Source organism: Emydura macquarii, unplaced genomic scaffold, assembly GCF_026122565.2.
Source record: "Emydura macquarii macquarii isolate MOO-44397 ecotype Brisbane River unplaced genomic scaffold, CSIRO-AGI_Emac_v2 contig_518, whole genome shotgun sequence".
Taxonomy (NCBI): Eukaryota; Metazoa; Chordata; order Testudines; family Chelidae; genus Emydura; species Emydura macquarii.
Window position 1 is genome coordinate 9,128 of NW_027130655.1, and position 22,297 is coordinate 31,424.

The 22,297-nt window shown below is 42.1% G+C and overlaps 1 protein-coding gene across 1 annotated transcript; it reads left to right on the top strand.

Moving 5' to 3' along the window:
• Window positions 1–338: 338 nt before the first annotated feature.
• LOC137147209 (latent-transforming growth factor beta-binding protein 1-like) lies at window positions 339–14,838 on the top strand (the record flags this gene model as incomplete). Its single annotated transcript, XM_067539102.1, has 3 exons — window positions 339–461; window positions 5,656–5,805; window positions 13,809–14,838. Coding segments are annotated over 3 exons (443 nt in total), but the record flags the coding sequence as incomplete, so codon positions are not given.
• Window positions 14,839–22,297: the final 7,459 nt, after the last annotated feature.

Below are 22,297 nucleotides of genomic sequence, written 5' to 3' on the forward strand. Positions count from 1 at the left end.
GCCACTAGAGGAGGACAAAGAGCCACACTGTGTATGCAGTTACAACAGCATCAAGCTACTTTCCCAAGATCTCTCTTTCTTTTCAGTCTCTTAGCCAAGCAGAGTTTGGGAAGGAACTGAAAATTGGTCCCTGTGGTTTTAAAAAATGGTCAGTGTTGTGGGATGATGAGAAGAAGCAATGCTGGAAAGATGCAAAATATTTTCTACATTCATTGGTGTTTCTAGGAAAAGACATTTATTTCCAGCTAATAGGAGTTGCAGGTCATTGGAACTGCTGTAATGCAGCCATGGTTACACTTGTGTTTAGTTTTATGTCCTATTTTGCTTTCCCCCATCAGAGGATTATGCCCAGCTGTGCAATGTTCCAGTTCCAGGATCTCGCCGACCATATGGACAAGATGCTTTGGTTGACTTTGAGGAACATTATACCCCAGAAACTGATCCATTCTTTGTGGAAGACCGTAAGTAAATACCACTGTTATGTAAAATTCTTGAAAGTAGGTTTATAACTTGGACTACTTCCCTGTAACTGGCTCCATTCATCTGTTTGCTTCTGAGTAATGTGGCCTATTTATTTATGTTCTAGTTATTCCTATGACATTAACTTTCTGTCAGGTGTTCAGGTTCCAGCGCCAGGGTTGTATTTGGGCCCAAAGCACAGTATTATTTTGTTTAATATAGTGAAATAATGTGTGCCAAGTATACTAAATTTATATTTACCAACAGATTTACAGCTAAAGGTTAAAAAAAAAAAGTCAGTTTTCCTTCTCACAAATTAATTTTTCTTTGGAGCACGTGACTCAAACTCCTTTAGGGTATATTAAATTAAAAAAGAAATTCTTCATGTCTGCTTTCCATGATTTTCCAGCCGAACTTATGTGGGGGATGTGAAGTGTGTGCATGATTTTCTTATTTAAAAAAAATAGTCTAGCTTAGCATGACCAGAGTGTGTGATTTGCACACACTTTAGCTGGAATGCCAATGCACATATAAATTAATAGGTCACGGGGGGGGGAAGTAAAGGTCTTGCTACAGAATCTTACACAAGTAGTTTTCTAAGTATATGCTTGAAAAATGAAATGTTCTATGTTTATGCTTGAAAAATGCATCTTTTATTAAATAAGGGCCTGATCCAACTCACTTTGAAGTCAATAGAAAGATTCCCATTGTCTTCAATAGCTGTTAGTTCAGGATCTAGATTACTTGGACTGTCTTGAATTCTGCTTGCACTCTTATACCAGAGCTGAATTTGGTCCAGCATATTTTTTTCACAGTCTCATGTTAGAAACGCAATGTGGTTACAGAAGGAACTGGAAATCCCAAGTGCTTTGTACTTATAGCATACAGGTACCACTTCTCTCTTCCGCAACGTCTCCCATTAAAATGAGTTAAGTTAAAATAAATAATGGTAAAAAAGATCAAAATGATAGCTTTGAACAGGGCAAGAGGACTACTATGAGTAGCAGAAGTCTGAGATGTATTCCTTTCCACTAATTGCACAAGTAATAATAGAATGAAATTCAATAAGGAAAAATGTAAAGTACTACACTTAGGACAGAATAACCAATTGCATGAATACAAAATGGGAAATGACTGCTTACAAAGGAGTACTGCAGAAAAGTATCTGAGTATCTCATGAGGCTTAAGACTTTGTGCTGCCCCTTTACAAATCTATTGTGAACAATATCCTTCACCTGCTGGTTGGGCCAAACTCCTCAGAGAAGTGAGGAAGGGGCCCTATAAGAGAGAAGAGTGCATTAGCAAGCAGTCTGAAGGGACAGTCTGCAGGCATGTATCTTGCATGTCTTCCCGAGAAAAACAGTATCCACTTAATGATCTCTTATGGGATCTATGGAGGCTGGAAAGGGAAAGAAGGGAGGCCAATCCCCCAGGAAAGGGGACTGGAATCACTTCACTCCATGCTGCTGGGTCTGGGCTGCATGTGAGCCAAATGCACAGAATGAGGAGGGAGCTGGAGCCACTGGAGTCAAATGACTCATTGGTATCAGAAAAGTTGCAGGAGCTGGCCATTTTCATGGCAGTTGACGCCCTGCAGGTTAAACAGCTTATGGGAAGGTGTGTGTGTGTGTGTGTGTGTGTGTGTGTGTGTGTGTGTGTGTGTGTGTGTGTGTGTGTGTGTGTGTGTGTGTGTGTGTGTGTGTGTGTGTGTGGTGGGGGGGGGAGGGTTTGTGGCCTTTTCAACCCACTCAGCATGGATGGGCCTTGCCTACACGCTTGCTGTGAGTAGGAATTTTTTCCTTGTTGCTATGGGGGGAATCTTGCCTTTCCTTGAGATTCAGAAGTCTTGTTACACTTTCCTACTTGCTCTGCAAACTGTGAGACTAGGGATCCCCTACAGAGGAGAGAAGCATGTATGTTTGGTAAGAGTGGGAGATCATGGGGGAAAAAAACCACACTCCTAGTTTCTGATTTTCTCCTGATCTCAGTGAAGGCAGCATCCATGAGACCCGATTAACTGTCTAGGCATTTTGTGCTTAAATGGGAGCTGAGCTTTTCTGAACATTTAGCCCTCTACAGTGAGTGCAGAGCACTTGAAAATCTGTCTCTCAGCTGTGCTCTCCTTTCAGACTAACTTTTCTGTAGTATAGTATTCATTGGATAATGGCAGAGAGAGTACACTTTTATAGTGGTTGTGAATGATACCAAGCAGGAAGGGGGAGCAAGAGCTTTGAAGGACAGAATGAAAATTCAAAATGATTTTGACAAACTGGAGAAATGGTCTGAATTAAATAAGTGCAGTGGACTGGAGTAGATGATCTGTGGCAGTCCCTTCCAGTCCTACATTTTAATGATTCTATGACATACAGTGTATGTATGTACAGTGTATACAGCCTAGTGGGATCATCTCTGTTTAATACCTAACAAACCTAATAGACTTTATGCAGAGTTGTACAAACCAAAACGTTCTTACATCCGTGTGACTTTTAATTACACAATACTGACTTCTAACTAAATGTTAAAACTGATGAAAATTATCAAAGCATAATGAAAACCCCAGAAGGAGAGGACCCCAATATGAGGGAAGAGAGCTGGAATGGGAGAGATGATTTCTATTCTAATGTCCAAATTATAAAGGGGGGTAAGAAAATACTTCCTCATATTATAAGCAATTATAAAAGACTTGTGATGAGAGAGCTTTATGTAACCATAGGAGATATCAAAGAAATATCAGGGCTAGGATCTCTCTAGCATCCTGACATTAATTCTGAAACAATAGTGACAAATGAACACAGGATTTAACCCCAAACACCTCTATGTAGCCCCATCCTGGGCAGATGCTTGAGCAAATGCTGTATATACCTCAGCAAATACCCGAAGTTTTGGACAATTTAGCCAGTTGTATTATTAATAATAATGATAATTTTAATAAACATTTATTTCAGAAATCCCAATTGGGATTGATATCCCATTGTGCTGGGTGCGATACAATCCCGGAAAAGAGACAGGTCCCTGAAAGACCTACAGTCCAGATCTTGACATGCCAATTTAATATTTTGCAATTTTATTACCATCAAATTCTGTTAGAACTGCAAACAAATATTTGTTACTTGTTGCAAACAAGTTTGAAAATAGACATGTGCAGTATAGGTTATAGTGCAAACTGTCTGGTTTAAACCAGTTTCAGCCAGCTAAAATTTCACCTTGCTATATATGAGCTCAGTGGAGAACTAATGATTTCTTTTGTTTGTAAAGAATTTGTTCAAAAGCACTGCCTTTTCCCTCCTTGGCAGTGTTTCTTTTTCACAATTAACTGTCTCATGAGGGCCCAGCAAACACCTGTAGTAAAGGAGCTCCATCTAGGCACTAAATGGATTAAAATACAATAGAGGGTGTTGAAAAGTTTCCTGTTATCTTGTAGTAAATCAAAATAATCTATTCAATAAATTGTTGAACATCTGTATCTTACTGCAGTTTGCTACATTAATAGGAAACTTTGTAATGATCCCCACTGTATATGAATGTGTGTACTGAACAAACTAAATATATGTTCAAGTTCATTTCTAAGTCTCTGTGGTATGTGGCAGCATGGGGACCCCATGTTTTTGTTATGCTGATCTGTTCCATGTCTTCAGAACTGATTGAAATGGATCAGAAATCAACGTTCTCCCAAACCAGGTATATTTTGGTCAACGGGGACATGAACCTGTGCAGTATCCAGACAACCTTGAAGAGCCAGTGCTGGACACAGTGGAGTTGCCCAAATAGAGGGCATATGGATGAGGAGAGAGAGAGTGGAGTTAGAAAGGTCAGGCATGGAAAGAGAAAATGAGAGATGGGAAGAAGAATGAGGGGGGCCTGGGCTAATAAAGGAAAATGTGAAAAGGCAGATGGAAGAACAGTAAAAGAGGAAGAAATTAATAGAACAGATAGTTGAAGTATATTATACATATCAAATCTCTGTTAAAAATGATCCCAAATATGCGAGCAGCTTTTAGATATGCAATGGTCTGTTTGTGGAGTAATGTGTGAATTAAATGTCAGTCAGTAAAGAAACCCCTCTATGCCCCCCCACACACATGAGCAAACCCCAATGTATTATTTAAACTGGCTCAGGAGAGATGCTATTAAATACTCTGGACTTTCTCAAGGATTCTTTTTGATGTGGTTGGTTGCCATCTACAGTTCTGTTTAGTTTATTGCCTCTAAGAATGGAAAGATAGAAAGTGTTGTATAATGTTAACTTGTTGGTACTTAGATGAACACTTTAATATTACTGAAATTCAACAAACTTTTAAAGTTTTTGAATAAATTTTAAAACATATGCATTCTTCCCCTATTGTTCTTATTGTTATTGTCTTGAGATCCTAAATCAAGGGGCAGGGCCTCATCATAGTAATCACTGTAGAAACTAGTAAAACAAAAAATAAAGTCCATATTCCAAAGAGCTCACAACCTAGGATTATGACAAGACACAGTAAAGTAGTTTATAGGTATTTATATCAGTGTCCATCACCCAAGTATCTGAGTGACTCTCAGAGTTATTAACCAAAACCACAATAGGTCAGCCATCTAATTTCCTCTTACATCACTCAAGGCAGTTGGGACTCCTTTTTTTTTTTTTTTTTTTTTTCACATTCCATCTAGAGTAATTACCATATAACTTCTTCCTGCCCCTTTTTATAGCAATATTTAGAAGAGCTTCTTTTTATAATTATTTTACCAATTACCTACAACACTTAGTGTTATATAGACGTGCTTATGTAGAAGATGGTACAATTATAAGATCTGATTTTAAAAGATTTTTGTTACAAAGTAATGTTTTATCATTGAGATAATTAATCAAAATGTGTGCATCTCTGTTAAACAGTGGATTAAAGCTTTTAACATTAGTTAAACAGATTTCAAACATTCATTTTATTTTCATCTTAAAATATAACTATTTTATTAGTACATTAATAATTCCAGAGGGAGCAGATCTGCTGACCTGTTTTGTACACAGTTGTCACATCTCAGTAACTGTAACTGAGTAACATCTCAGTTCAGTTCTGAGATGTTACTCAGTTACTGAGTAACTCTGAACAGTTGTCACATCTCAGTAAACCCATGAAACCATTGAAGAGTCTCACTGTATATTTGTAAATAAAGTTATAGAGCTGATGAATCATATTTGTTTGCAATACTTTCTCCACCCAGGTTTTCTGAACAGTTTTGAAGAGTTACAAGCAGAGGAATGTGGCATTCTGAATGGATGTGAAAATGGCCGGTGTGTGAGAGTCCAGGAAGGCTACACTTGTGATTGTTTCGATGGCTACCACTTGGACATGGCCAAAATGACTTGTGTTGGTGAGATTACAATGCAATGTTTTACATGCAATTCATTTTTGTATTTTAGCAAATTTACTCACATGAAGAGACCCATTCACTTTTGGACTACTTATGTGAGTAAAGTTACTTATTTGCCGTAAGTGTTTGCAGAAGCAGAACCTTTCTGACGAATGATCATTTAAATTATATTAAACATGCCAAATCTATATATGATATATTGAAAGAGCCAGTTTTCCCTTGAGCTGTCATCTCTGAATTCCTAGATCATTTGAATATCAGTGAACAGTTATCCTTATGTATCTGTGGGAAATATGGGGTTGTGGAGAGTATACTAGTAATAACTAGCTAGGGAATAGACTATTCATAATAGTTATAAAAAGTAAATTAGCGTGCCGGTGTCAATTTCAATCCTAAACTAACTAGTATGGTAAAAGTAAAATTAATTAAAAGGTGCACACTCACAACTCACGTAAATAAAATGTAATACATTAAAATGCAGGACAAGGCTTGCGTAAAATTTTCAAAAGTATGTAAGTGAGTTAGGAGCCTAAGTTCCATTTTTAAAAGTGACTTACAGCCAGATTTTTAAAGGTATTTAAGCACCTACAGCTTCAGATAGGTACTTCTGAGTATCGCACTAGGCACCTATGTGTCTAACTCTTCTTGAAATCAATGGGAGTTAGACACCTAGGTGCTTTTGAAAATCCCACTAAGCACCTATCTGAATTTTTAGGCCTCTAAATACCTTTAAAAATCTGGTCGTACATCACTTTTGAAAATGTCACCTTTTATCTAGCTGTACCATATGTTTTCCCATATATATGTATATATATTTACATGCATTTTCCTGTCCTTGTTTCCCCAGATCTTTTTTTTTTTTTTTTTTTTTTTTGAGTGCATTTATTATTAATGTTAAGAGTTGAATTGAGAGCACGGGAGACTGATGTCCTTTTGTTATCTGCAGAACAGATACAACTCTAGTAAAAGCAACATAAGCTTCTTTACACTGCTCTCCCCTAACAGACTATGTCTTCACTGCCAAAAAGGCTGTGTTTTTGTAATGAGATAACTAACATGTATTAGCTATCTCACTGTAAAATGCTAGTGAAGACGATGGTCTGTGGTTGTTACCGCAAATTAGCTAGTTGAGGTCAACCACAGATGGAGGAGTGGAGTATACAATCTTGTCTAACTGCATTGAAGTAAAAACTACTTGCATCATGCCTCCACTAGAGCTTTACAGCAAGATAGTTAACACTTATTAGTTCTCTCTCTGTAAAAACCCACCACCACCACCTTTTTTGGCAATGAAGGCACTCCCCTATTGCATCTCAATCCAGTGGTACAGAGACTTACTCTAGGGGTGAGAGGTAGTTTTCTCTTCACAACTATTTTGTTACTGGCCTCTCTGCCCAGAGTGCCAAGTAGTGCCAGTTGTATGTCTTTTCTTTTTTTTAATATGGTTTATGCAAGAATTCTATTGCACCAAGAACTGAGATCAACAGCTCATTTCAAAAGACCACTGAACAGTCACCAGATGGCACTTTATAAGTGCTTGAAAGGATTAGTTCTTCTTTGAGTGATGGTCCCTATTATTCCACTGTGGGTTACTCATGAACACTATGCGCATGGAGTCAGAGAATTTGAAAGTAATGTCTTTTGGTCGACGCATGCGCCCTGACTCATCTCGGGCTTCCATCCAAGTGATAAGGGCAAAGCAGGTCTCGGTTGGAATCTTCAGTGCCCTTGTCTCGGATGCAGTTCTATTAATTACAGTTATAAATGGTTTTATCAGTTTTAGCCATACTTTTTCTTGTTTTATTTCTTTTCTAGTTGTAGTAGTTACTCATTTTAACAGTTAGATTTGAGTAGCCTTTGGAGATTTTCCCCATCTGGCCTCCCTGCTCCCCCGTACCCTCATTCGGGTACCGGACTATGTCTAGAACTCTGGGCTTCAAATTCTGTGCCTCTTACCCATGATCCTTCTCAATTAGCAACAACCACCAACACTACCTTCAAAGCCTGCCCAGTCCACAAGAGGGTCGCCACCAAGCAGGCCCACGGCTCCAGTAGCAGAGGAAGAATTTTATACCCCGATTCTGGTGGTCCCACAGGAGCTGATTAGATTCTCATCAGTGCTGGATGAAGCTATGACTGCGTCATCCCTTTCCCCACTGCATGGCTTTAGATAATTTCAAGATCTTTTATGTAGAGTTGCAAAGGAACTCCATATCCTGCTGGAAGGGATCCAAGATGCCCAGCATAAGCTTCTGGACATTCTTCATGTTTCAAGACTGATAAGAATAGCACTGCTGATCAATAAAACCATACTGGAACTATCCATGACAGTGTGGCACATCCCGGCCACATGTACCACCACCCCACAGGAGGGGAGAGACGCTACTACGTCCCAGCCAAAAGCTCAGAATAATTCTTCTCCCATCCAGTTCTGAACTCACTGGTAGTTCAGGCTGCTGTGGAGAAAGCTAAACAACAACATCCTTGATCCACACCTGCAGACAAGGAAGAGAAGCATTTAGATCTACTGGGGAAAATAGTCTTCTCTACCTCATTTACAATTCAAGATAGCCAATTATCAAGCATGATAAATATGACTTCCTGAATTATGCGAAATTCAAGCAATTTGCTAAGTCTCCCACAGCAAGACTGTGCCCACTTTCAGGTCTTGTCAAGGAAAGGAAACTTTTAGCCATAACTACTCTTCAACCCACAGTGGATGTGGCTGATACTTCCTCCAGAGCCATAGCTACTACTATTGTGATGCATAGAAAGGCTTGGCTTCATGCTTCTGGTTTCCCTATGGAGGTCTAGAACACAATCAAGAACCTCCCTTCTGATGAACCCCATCCCTTCAAAACAGAAGTGAGATGAGTCTTTGCATGCACTAAAAGACTCCAGGGCTACCTTTCGCTCATTAGGCATCTACACTCCTACCCCAATGTGAAAGTTCCACCGCCTGTCGTCCACATAGAGGTACAGCTGTGCACAATTTTACCAGAAGAGACCCTATGAACTTCCACGCGAGTGACAAAAAGGTCCAAAGGTCTCACTGTCCCAGGTCCCCCCTCAAGAGGTATTTTTGACACTGGCTCAAGAGCCACCAACCACTGAGCCTAATGCTTCACAACCATTCAACTTCTTTTGGAGGTCGTTTAGCAGTCTTTTTCCACGCTTGGAATGTGATAACAACAGACCAATGGGTGCTGAATGTCATCCGCCATAGCTATACCATCCAATTTCTAACGCTACCTCCTCCAAGATCCCCTGCCCCATCCCCTTTCAGGGATCACTCTCACAACAGTATCCTCACCCAGGAGCTGAACTCCTAATTACAGTGAGGAGCAGTAGCACACCCCCATCTCAAATATCAAGAAACAGGGTTCTACTCAACTTACTTCCTAATACCCAAAAAGAAAAGCGGTTAGAGACCAATCCTCAATCTCTGCCACTTCACTCACTTCATCTGCAAACTCAAGTTTCTCATTGTCATGTTGGCAGCGATAATTCCATCCTTAGAAAAAGGCATGTGATTCAGGGCTCTCGATATGAAGGATGCTTACTTCCACATCAATGTTCACTCTGCCTGCAGACTTTTTCTCAGATTTACAGTGGGCTCTGACAATTTCCAACACAGAGTACTACCCTTCAGTATAGCTACTGCTCCCGGAGTCTTCATCAAAGAATTTTCTATAGTAGCACCTCACAACAGACATTATGGTCTCCTTGTTTTTCCATACCTCAACCACTGGCCCATAGCCGCCAGGTCCTGCCAGGAAGCCCATGTGTCAACCTCTATGTTATTCAGCCTCTTTTCTTCACTGGGAGTCAGCATCAACATTGAAAAGTCTATCTTCAACCCCAAGCAACCATTGGACTTCACTGGGGCTACCCTAAATTCTATCATGGCACGGGCATACCTGCCCACAGACAGATTTCAGGCAGTAGTCATCATCATCATAGCTTGCATCATGAACAACCCTTGTGTATCAGCCAAGACTTGCATGTGTCTACTTGACCTTCTGGCCTCTTGCACTTATATGACCCCTTTAGTGAAACTTCATCTTTGCTGCCTTCAGACATGGCTTCAATCCATGTCACTCTTTGAACCTCATGTGACAATCCTGGCCCAGTTACTGCCATCCCTTCTATGATGGACAGACCCACATTATGTACATGTAGGAGTCCCCTTGCTTCCCTCTGCCCCGGACAAAACTATCATCACTGATGTGTCCCTGTTAGGATAAGGAGCCCATATGGACAACTGCATGACACAAGGGACGTGGACGTCTCAAGAATCCAGGATGCACATAAGCATCTTGAAACTTGGAGCAATAAGGAAGGTGTATGAATTCTTTCTTCCACTCATTTGCTCTCATCATGTCCTGTCTTGTCAAACACCACCACCCTGGTTTCTACATCAGCAAACAAGAGAGAATAAAATTCATTGCTGTATGCACAGACGTGATCAATCTCTGGAATTGGTGCATCAGCAGTCAGATCACCCTATCTGTTGCCTACCTTCTAAGGACACAGAAAGTGCTCATGGACTCATTCAGCAGACACTTTGCAATCAACCATGAGTGGGAACGTCACAACGAAGTGCTATACAACATTTTAGCATAATGGGGGACCCCCACCAGAAACCTGTTCACTTCTAAGACAAACAGCAAGTGTGCCACCTACTGCTCCAGGGGAGCCCTCAGTTACCACTCCACGGTGATGCTCTCCTTTTCTCCTGGTGAGACCCACTCAGCTGTGCCTTCCCTCCACTACTGCTCCTACCTTGGATACTACACAAAATTCATCGATGGTCATTCTGATTGCCCCCTTCTGGCCTAGACAATTCTGGTTCCCCAATCTCCTGTGCTTGTCGTCTCATCCACCAATTACCGTCCCCAACTTCCCCAATCTTTTGACCCAGTTTTGACGTTCCCCTCTGCAATCTGGACTGGTGAATCACTGTGTCACCCCACTCCCTCACTCTTGGAGCCCGTCTTATCCTGGTTTGCTGTGAGAACTCCCATTCCTGGGCAGCTCACACACATCCTATAGCATGTAAGTTGCTCCTAACTCAGAGAGTGAGTACCTTTAGCCAACCACTCGTGGGATTATGCAATGGTATGACCCGAGCCAATATTCCCAGTCCCAGATGCAACCCTAAGAACTGCCCTCTTACAATGTTCAGTGTTGCCCACTGAACACTGCAAGTTCATATGTTCATCAATTTATCAAAGAAATTGATATGCACTAGGCTTGTCACTTCAAATGGAGTCTCTAACATACCTGAAACCAAATGCACTGTTTTAGATAAAAACAAATACATTTATTAAGTACAGAAAGATTTTAAGTGATTAGAAGTCAGAGGAAAGCAAGTCTGATTTGATCAAAAGCAAATAAAAGGTGAATCGCATTCTAAACTAGGCTTAAAACTTTCAGCAACCTTACAGAGTCAGATGGTTCTCATCACAGGCTGGCTAGACTCTTTTAGCCAGGCCCTCCCCCTGTGATCAGCACTTGAGTTGCTTGGTGGTGTTTGTAGATGGAGGTAGAAGAGAGAGAGCTTGCAAATATCTCTCCTTTTTAAAATGTTTTTTCCTCCCCTCTGGGGATTCACCTCCCCTTTCAGGGTCAGGTGACAAACAAACAATGTCCTTGTATGGCTTCCTCCATACTGGAGTCAATGAGCATCCCCTTATCGATGCTTAGGCTAGTCCATTGTTCCTGGAAGAGCTGGTTTGTTTTATGCATGCCTTAGTGAGGCACAAACTGCCCCTCTGCTCTTAGAAGGTTTTGCCTGAATTTGTTTCAAGCTATAAAACACACCTTTGGGAACATTACATAGTGAAGCAACAAACATTATTATAACAATAAAGTTCAGTACTTCCTGAGCATTCCAAAAACATCTTACATGATATACTTCGCATTAAACAATACACAGTTACACTAGAAGGGTGATCATGGGGGGTGCAGTGTGTCACACCAAGACAACAGCAAAATCAAGCATCCTAATCCATGTCTGTCCCACCTCAGGGCATGGTATTTGGATGGGCATTAACCATAGAACGGGCATGTTCCTTGGCAGTACAAGACATTCTAAACAGTAGGAAAGATTCCATTAGACAATGTTACCACGCTAAATGGAGACACTTTTAGTCTTGGGCGCAACACAAAGGGGTTTTACCAGAAGCAGTGGAGGTTCCCCTAATCCAGGACTACATGCTATCTTTAAAGTCGTAAGGTCTCGCCCTCAGTACTTTGAGAGTCAGTGTGTTCCATTGTCCTATGCAGGGTTGCTCTGTTTTTACACACCTGCTAGATTTTGGAAAGGCCTTTCCATCCCTCCAAACAATTGCGCCTCAATGGGACTGAATCTGATACTCTCGGTATTAACAAAACCAGCCTTTGAACCAATGGCATCTTGCTCCATGCCCCTCCTCTCCATAAAGGTCGCCTTCCTTGTTATTATCACTGACTAGAAGGATCAGGGAACTGATGGCAGACCCACCATTTACAGTATTCCACAAGGATAAGGCTAGATAGTTTTTTGCGGTAGCAGAGAGAATCAGGGTTCAGGCCATCTCCACTCAGAGAATCTCCAAATAGATTTCCGACTGCGTTAAACTCTGCTACCAGCTGTCAAACTTACTTCCCCCTCCCACAGGGGCACAGGCTCACTCACTAGAGCTCAAGCAATGACCACAGCGTCCATTCAGGATGTGCCTCTCATAGACGTATGTAGAGCAGGCGTGTGGAGTTCTGTCCACAGGTTTGCAACACACTACACCTTGGTGCAGAACTCGGAAGTGGAAGCCCCCTTTGGCATGGCGGTTTTCCACAAGACCCTTCCGTCCTCATCCTCGCACCCTTCTCCAACTCAGGTATCATTGGTCAATCAACCACAATGCAATACAATAGGGACCTCACTTGAAGAAGAAGAAGAGGTTACTTACTGTAACAGGAGGGTCTTGGAGATGTGTGGTCTGTATTCCACTTCCTGCCCTCCTTCCCCTCTGCTTCGGATCTGTCAGTTTCACAACGGAGAAGAAACTGGAGACACAGTCAGTCCGCCCTGCCATTTCTCACCTTGAACAGAAGGATGAGGCAAGTCAGGGCACATGCACAGACCAATGGATACTACTTTCAAATTCTCTGACTCATGCATAACCCATAGTGGAATACAGGTAGGGACCAGACATCTCAAAGAATCTCCAGTTACAGGTAAGTAACCTCATTTTTGTTGGTAAATGTCAATTTCACCGTATACATGCAAACTGACAAAAAATATTTCCTTCAGTGATAATCGAAATTTATAGATAGGCAAAGTAAGAAAAATGCTGCTAGAGAACTTTAGAGTTTGATTGAAGGATATTTACATTGTATATTTTGACATACGATGTTGACAATTAGCGTTTTAACAGTCAAATCATTTTAACAGTCAAATCATTTAACAGTCAAATAATTGTCTGACCCCCATAATTTCCTGCCACTATGAAAATTTTAATAGCTAAAAATTGAAAAATGCTTAAAATCCATAATTTTGTGTATACGTGAAAATTTATATAGATAAAAATAGGAAAAAAGTTTTAAAATAAACATTGATATCTGTTGAAATAAAAAAAAATCAAATTCTGCCAAACCTATTTATAAGTGATTATTAATAATAGTTTATTTAACAGCCAGGGCTGAATTCAAACTGGTGATCTAGCCAGGAAAGGCTCTTTAAACTATTACTGATTCTCTCTGATATCCAGTCCACTATTTTCTTTTCCATTAAATGTGTATTCATTAAAATGCTTTTAACCCTCCCTAATGTAGTTCTGCCTAATCTGAAGTTAATACACAGTTTCACTTTTTCATACAACATGTTCTATCACTAATGATGTAAAAGTTAATTTCATACATCATGGGGGAAATAGTCTCTGTGGAGGAAAAGAACTACATTGCCATGTCTAGTTATATTGTAGTTTTATCTACATGTTCTGGTGTGTCTGTTTTCGCAGATGTGAATGAATGCAATGAACTGAACAATAGGATGTCTCTCTGCAAGAACGCCAAGTGCATTAACACAGAAGGTTCGTACAAGTGTGTGTGTCTGCCAGGCTATGTACCTTCAGACAAGCCAAACTACTGCACACCGCTGAACTCAGAAATAGACAGTGAACTGGAGTAGAGGAGAATCTACATAATCTAAGCCCATATACTCTGCACTGTATAAAGAAAAGGAAGAAATGTATTTAACTTGATCTGAGGATGCATCTAATTTAGAGTGATGACTATATGGAAAACAGCATTAAAATGTGTCTTCTTGAAAGTGAAATGTGATAGGCTGAAGTGACAGACCAAATGGACACATTTCTCTATATGGAAGAAAATCAAGTATATAGTGTGTTCATAAGTACAACTCATTGGAAATGGGCAAAACAGTGCTGTTATTTTAAACAGAAGGGGGGTTGTTTTTGTTTTGGGGTTTTTGTTTTTGTTTTTTACTATTGCTTGATTTAATTGTCATTTAAATAGTGGTGAAAATATTTTATATTACTTTTTCATTTTTTGATTGTGCAGTTCCTTTCCTACTATTTGAAGAGAAACCTTTTTCTGAGTAGTGCAAATTCTTTTATACAGATTTTTTTAGACCATGTTATAAAAATTGTAACACAGGTTAATGCTCCTCCAATTCTTTTCTGGACTGGAACATTGGTCAGTGACTTTTTAAATTGCTAGTTGTCTGCCCTGTGGAGCAGGCATTGTTTGTTCTCAAATGTTTATACACCTTGGAGAAAAGTCCTTTGTACTCATTTTGTATTCTATATGGTCTATTACTGCACTTAAAATCTTTAGAATCTTTCTTGCCGAGTTTCAAAGCTGCTGGTGGACAACCATTGGATTACTTTTGTACATTAAAACAAAAGATTTGAGCTCATGTTTGTATTGTAATATGTAAATTGAACACAAAAGAGATCTTGTATGATTACCCTAACATATTAAAACTGTATATTAAAACAATAAAATCACTTTTTTCTTTTTTGAAAAGATGCTGTTTATTAATTGTAGGCTATCGTATTTCTTTCATGGATTTACTGATTTTTACTGGCATTTGTTTTCTCATGTTTTACAGTGGAGTCAACAAAATTAGGGTACCACTGTAGATCTCGCTAACCCATAGTCTCATACACTACTGGATTTATTTTACACTGGTATAGTTTTAAGGATTCATGCTGCTGTTTTCTTCTCTTGTGTTGCCTTATCAAGGCCAATACTTTCATTAGAGGATGCCTAAAGTTAGGCTCCTACAGGGAGATTTGCAATCACACCTAAGGGAATTAAATGGACTTGAAAGTTGACTTTCCATTGGTTTTGTGCTCCTAACACCCTTGGGCACTTTGGAAAATATCCCCACTAAATCCTTAGTTAGGCACCTATATAAGTGGCTTGATTTTCAAAAGCAACCACTATTAAAGTCAGTGAGACTACTGGCACGAATAAGAGCTCCCTCTGCATAATGGTGGTACAGTCTAGTCCCAGGTGGGCTATGCTGGTACGGGAGAAGTAGGGTGGAGAGGCTAACACAGCGTGACAGGGAAGAGTAAGCAGGAAGTACATGGGGACAAAGCCACAGTAGAAGGTGGAGAAATACAGCAAGAATTAAGCAAAGGCAGTTGGAGTGGAGTGGAGTTCAGCAGGAGAAGGAAGGAAATAGGCAGCTTGAGTGGAGGGTCAAGATTTAAACGCTACATCTCTTCAATTTTTTCCTTATAATTACAGTATGTCCCTGTTATAATGCAGCATCTCCACTGTCCTTCATGCTAATCAGCTAGAGGGGGAAATCTTTCTTCTTGTCCTAGTTGAAAATAGATGAAAGTGGCATGAAGGATGGAGGAGACCTGGAACAGCTGCATCCTGTCACAGTTCTCTGTCTGGGCATCAATTTCTTCAGGCTGATGGTGGTGGCTCTGGTGTTGGGTGTGGATGAAAGACGACAAAGGAGGTAAGAGAGAGAAAAACTGGTTTGACAGAGAAGGGAGATGTTTAGCACAAGTGAAGAGAGAAGTAGGATTAAAGGAATCAAAATGGACATAAAGGAGGGGGGAAAAACTAGAAGAGAAGATGGGGAAAAAAAGTCTTGAAGTGAAAGAGAGATATACAAAGATTTTAAATAGGTAATAATAGAAATGTAGGACTGGAAGGGACCTCCATAGATCACTAAGGCAGGACTAAGTATTATCTAGAGACCATCGCTGACAGGTGTTTGTCTAACCTGTTCTTAAAAACCTGCAGTAATGAAGATTCCACTACCTCCCTAAGTAATTTTTCCACTGCTTAACTAGCCATACAGTAGGAAGTTTTTCCTAATGTGCAACCTAAATCTCCCTTCCTGCAATTTAAGCCCATTGCTACTTTTACTGGCTTTGGTGGTTAAGGAGAACAATTTATCACCTTCCTCTTTATAACAAACTTTTCCATACTTGAAGACTGTTACCACATTCCCCCTCAGTCTTCTCTTCTCCAGACTAAACACACCCAATTTTTTTTTCAACCTTTCCTCATAGGCCTTTTTTTTTTCTAGACTTTTAATCATTTTTGTTGCTCTGCTCTGGACTGTTTTCAATTTGTCCACATCTTCCCTGAAGTGTGGTGCTCAGAACTAGATACAATACTCAGTTGAGGCCTTATCAGTGCTGAGTGGAAGAATTACATCTTGTGTCTTGCTTACAACACTTCTGTTAATACTACCCAGAATGATGTTTGCTTTCTTTGCAACAATATTATATTGACAATATTATATTATATTATAACAATATTATATTATATTTAGTTTGTGATTCACTATAACCCTCACATCCTTTTCAACAGTCCTCCTTCCTAGGTGGTCATTTCCCATTTTGTATTTGTGTGATTAATTTTTCTTTTCTAAGTATTGCACTTCCATTTTTCCTTATTGAATTTCATCTTATTTAATTCAGACCATTTCTCCAGTTTGTCAAAATCATTTTGAATTTTCATTCTGTCCTTCAAAGCTCTTGCTCCCCCTTCCTGCTTGGTATCATTCACAACCACTATAAAAGTGTACTCTCTCTGCCATTATCCAATGAATACTATACTACAGAAAAGTTAGTCTGAAAGGAGAGCACAGCTGAGAGACAGATTTTCAAGTGCTCTGCACTCACTGTAGGGGGCTAAATGTTTAGAAAAGCTCAGCTCCCATTTAAGCACAAAATGCCTAGACAGTTAATCGGGTCTCATGGATGCTGCCTTCACTGAGATCAGGAGAAAATCAGAAACTAGGAGTGTGGTTTTTTTTCCCCCATGATCTCCCACTCTTACCAAACATACATGCTTCTCTCCTCTGTAGGGGATCCCTAGTCTCACAGTTTGCAGAGCAAGTAGGAAAGTGTAACAAGACTTCTGAATCTCAAGGAAAGGCAAGATTCCCCCCATAGCAACAAGGAAAAAATTCCTACTCACAGCAAGCGTGTAGGCAAGGCCCATCCATGCTAAGTGGGTTGAAAAAGGCCACAAAAACCACCCCCCCCACACACACACACACACCTTCCCATAAGCTGTTTAACCTGCAGGGTGTCAACTGCCATGAAAATGGCCGGCTCCTGCAATTTTTCTGATACCAATGAGTCATTTGACTCCAGTGGCTCCAGCTCCCTCCTCATTCTGTGCATTTGGCTCACACGCAGCCCAGACCCAGCAGCATGGAGTGAAGTGATTCCAGTCCCCTTTCCTGGGGGATGGGCCTCCCTTCTTTCCCCTTCCAGCCTCCAGAGATCCCATAAGAGATCATTAAGTGGATACTGTTTTTCTCAGGAAGACATGCAAGATACATGCCTGCAGACTGTCCCTTCAGACTGCTTGCTAATTCACTCTTCCCCCTTATAGGGCCCCTTCCTCACTTCTCTGAGGGGTTTGGCCCAACAACTGGTGAAGGATATTGCTCACAATTGGTTTGTAAAGGGACAGCACAAAGTCTTGAGACAGTCTCCCCACAAGATCTTGTGACCAGAAGTAGAAATCTCCAAATCGGGTGGGGGCAGCCTTCGGAGAGGTAGATTGGACTGTCAAGTAAGCATCCCACAATGAAGCACAAATGAAGGTCTAACTTCACAGGTGCTTATATTTTTAGAAAAGGAAACACCAAAAAAAATACTTGCATAGTTGAAGAACTGTGTAATTCTTCCTCACCTGGTTTTGTGGGTGTGATTCAGGGGGAATGGATATTCCCTAGCAAGACGTACTTTTAGCTAAGGATTAAAAGGTCTTCTTTAGCCCAACTAAATTTAAGCCCTCTGCGGCCTCCTTAGTAAAGGGCATATTCACACTAGGTGAGTGTGTAGTCCTACCAAACCCACAGACAGGAGAATAAGAGCATCACTCAGACTAAACTTTGCTACAGTAGCTTCACTCCTGAAACTATTGGTTGCAGTTTCTTATTGTGAAGATCTATGCTTTAAACTTGGGAGGCTATTGTGAGCATGTTTCCTCTCTCCCCCGAAACAAAACAAAAACCCCCTCACACTAGATTTTCCTAGCAGTATTTAGGGACTGATGTTGCATTTGATTCCTAGTTGCTTTACGTGCAAAGATGTGTTCTAAAGCCAACTATGACTACACTGGAATTGCAGGCTACGCTCTGATATCCTTCCAAATATTTAGTTGGTAAGCTCTTTGGGGAGCTTAGAGACAAAGCAATCACTGAGGTGTTAAACAAGGGAGCAAGCCCCTCCCTCTTTCCAATGAGGCAATCTTCAACCTACCACATCTCAGCAAGTATTTTGTTTTTTTTAACTCCCTGCTCCTCCAGCATAGAGATTACACCTTAGGAGGCCATTGCTCCCTTTTTTGGAGAGTTGGAAAAAGTGGGATGCTCTGTACAACCATCCACATGCAAAAGCTTCTGTTGATCTTTAGCTTTCCCAAGTCTGGGCAGTTCCCTGTTTATGAGGGGTACTTTGGAGTGAACCCTCATCTGGGGGAGAATCACTTCAGAAAATGGGTGCTTAAGCTAATCAGAGAGGGCTATTCAACAGCATACTTTATCCAGGAACAAGCCCATCTTTCCCCCAACGTAAACTAAAATAAACCAACACTCTCAGCAATCATCAGAAGATGAAAGATGTGATAGACCAGCTCCTACACTTTGGAACATTAAGATAATTTCCATGGAGAGAGAAATATTTTGGAAATGGCACAAAATTCTTTGTGGTACACAGCATAACAATGGCATGTGGCCCACTTTCAAACTCTCAGGTATTTCCACGCATCCATAATGAGAGCAATAGTCCAGGTGGAAATACTGAAATCCATCATTACAGCATTATCTTCCCAAAACTTCAGACTATGAAACTAAAGCTCTGGAGATCGACTTTGAAGATGTGGTCAGGTGGAGTCAGTCAGAGCTACTTTAGCTTCTCTTGATAAGATTCTCCTCATGTTACACAGGTCCTATTTCTGAAACCTTTAAGAGAACAGAAGGAAAGGCTGGCTATCACCCTCACAACTCCAGCATTTAAGCTATCATCCAAGACACACTTATTTCAGAAGACAGTGTCTGATTTGCTGGACACTGCACATCTCTCAAGATACAATCTGTGACTCATCCCCTGGGTCAGTTAGTGATATGTGGATAACCTGGTGTAATTTTTGCTTTGCTTCCAGACAAATCAGCAAAATCAGTATATAAAGATTTTTCATCCAGATTCAGTACTAGCATCTCTTGATGAACTCATTCTTAATATTATTCAACAACTTCTTGATGTCAGGTCCAGAGAAACTCATCATCAGTGCAGAGTGTGTGTGTGGCGGGTGGGGAGCTTAACTAAGAGCAGCTGTGGCCCAAGGAGGCTACATGGCATATAATCTGTTTCATGCTATGGACCATCAAGATCACTCTTCCATTTCCAGTAACTGTTTCTTCAGAAACATGATGTGTATATAACTGCTAAGAAGGCAGGAAACCTTCAGCGTTGCTTAAGGGAGCAGCCATTTGTATGTTCTGGACAGAAGATCTCATTCTTTTTCGAGTGCTTGCTCATGTCCATTCCAAGTAGCTGTGTGCGCACCATGTGCGCAGTCGCTGGAAGGTTTTTCCCCTAGTGGTATCTGTAGGGTTGGCTCTGGAGCCCCCTGGAGTCACACCTTCATGGCACTATATATAGGGCCCTGCCAACCCCCCACCTCTTCAGTTCCTTCCTATGCCCATGATAATTGCTGGAACATCGATCTTCTCTTGCTCTGCAGGCATCTTCCTGGTGGTTGTAAATAGTCAAATAGTTTGAGTTAGTTAGGACCCCGCTTACTGGGGTCACCTCCCTTTCCCCAGGGCAGAAGATACCTCATTCCCCCAGCTTTAAACCATGCAGGGCTTACAAGAAGCCCATGCCCAGGCGCGATCCCCATATTGCTTGTCTAAAGTGCCTTGGGGAGACCCATCAGAGGGATCGCTGTAAGATCTGCAGGGGATTCCACCCTAGGACAAAGAAGGAGAGGAGTCAGAGATTGAAGTTCATCCTCTGGAGGCCGCTCTCCAACCACACTCAGTACTGAGCTGACACCTAGTACATCAGCTTTGGCGCAGAGTGCACCGGCGTCCATGAGAGAGACAGCACCGAGGAAGGACTCTATGTCTGGAAACCCTCAGCACCATCATGGATCAATGGCACCAAGGGACACCTCACAGATGTGGCACTGCTCACAATCCCCCATACTGCGTAAGAAGCAGAGGAAGAGGGACGGGGGTGCTCGCTAAGCCCAAAATGATAAGACCTAAGGGCTTGAGCAGAGCGTGACTACATTGGCCACTTCAGGGCCATCCCCTCAGGTCTGGCAGTGTTAACTCCGGCCCCCGGAAGGGATCCATTGAGTCCAGTGCCTTTGGACTCCCCACCCAGGACAGCTCCCTTCCATGCTGGAGACTTTTAAAGCAGCCAAGGAACTGATAGCATGGTACTACTGTCCTCTCCCAGGTGCGAGCATGCTCCAGACACCAGACCACCGGTGCTTAAAAAGCATCCAGTGAAAAGCCAGGTATGATGCCACAGTTGTCATCTCCCTGACACCATCAGGAACCGCACCGCCCTGTTCCCCGCAAAGTGAGTTGTCAGGCTCCGACTCTGAAGTGGAGTACTACTCCTCTAGAAGAAGCCGGCGCCGGTCACAGAGGTGGCACCAGAGGGTTGAGGCTGGTCAGCTCTTCCCCGTGCCTTGGCTGATGCAGTGGCAAATACCAGTTCAATGGCCTTTTTGGACCCCTTGGGCATTCCAGCAGGCTCAGATGGTTGCAATCTGGATGGTTGCTATCACTCACTTCCAGATGCAGACAACACCTACCTCAAATCAGGTGACATGCTACCACATGGTACGGGAACCGGCACCAAGCATGACAACGTTGACTCCGCCACTGAATTAGAGGAATCGGGGCCATGGGACCCTCTGCGAGCAGAAGGTCAAGAGACTACCCTGGTCAGAACGTCATCTTCTTCATCCTCAGATGAAGCAGTAGCGGGGTCCTCAACAGCACCAATTGCAGATGACAGCCAGGCTAATCAGGAGCTCTTTAAGAGGGTGACACCGAATTTGGGGCTCCAGATTGAGGTGGTCACCGACAATGCAGACCCTATGGTAGATATTCTAGCCCCTGCGGGCCCGTCCAGGGTACCACTGCTATTAATAAAGACCATTTGTGACACAACCAAGTCACTATGGCAAACTCCTGCTTCTCTGCCGCCAACTGCAAAGAGGATAGAGAGAAAAATACTTTGTACCCTCCAAGGACCACGAATACCTGTATACTCATCCCCCACCAGGGTCGCTCATAGTTGCAGCGGTCAATGAGTGTGAGAGACAAAGTCAGCAACACCCCATGCCAAAAGCAAAGGATGCTAAAAAAATTGGACCACTTTGCTCCGACTCCATATCGTGAACTAGCAGGCGGTTTTGAACAGATACAATTTTAACTCTTGGGGGTCCATCTCAAAGTTCTCAGAGTCTATACCATCAGACTCCAGGGCGGAGTTCACAGCCGTAAGAGAGGAAGGCAAGGCAGTGGCAAAGGCCTCACTTCAGGCAGTGCTGGACGTGGTGGATGCCGCAGCTCACACCATGTCCTCGGCGGTAGCAATGTGTCGGAGCTCATGGCTACAAGCCTTGTGACTCCTACATGCGGTCCAGCAGATGATTCCGGACCTTCCCTTAGAGCAGGGGTGGGGAACCTTTTTGCTGTCAAGGGCCTGATGGTGGCCCTGGCGGCGGGGGGGGATTCGGCGGCAGGGGACGAATTCGGCGGCAGCACAGTTCCGTGGGGGGGCGGTGTCCGCCGCCAAAATCCTGCCGCCGTTTCCACCTTTTCGGCGGCACAGTTTCACAGCGGTCGCAGGGTTCCGTGAGGCAGTAACAGTCTCCAAAGTCCCCCCACCGCCGAAAATGGGCAAACGGCGGCAGGGTTTCGGCGGCGCGCACTTCCCGCCCCCATGGAATGCTGCCGCAA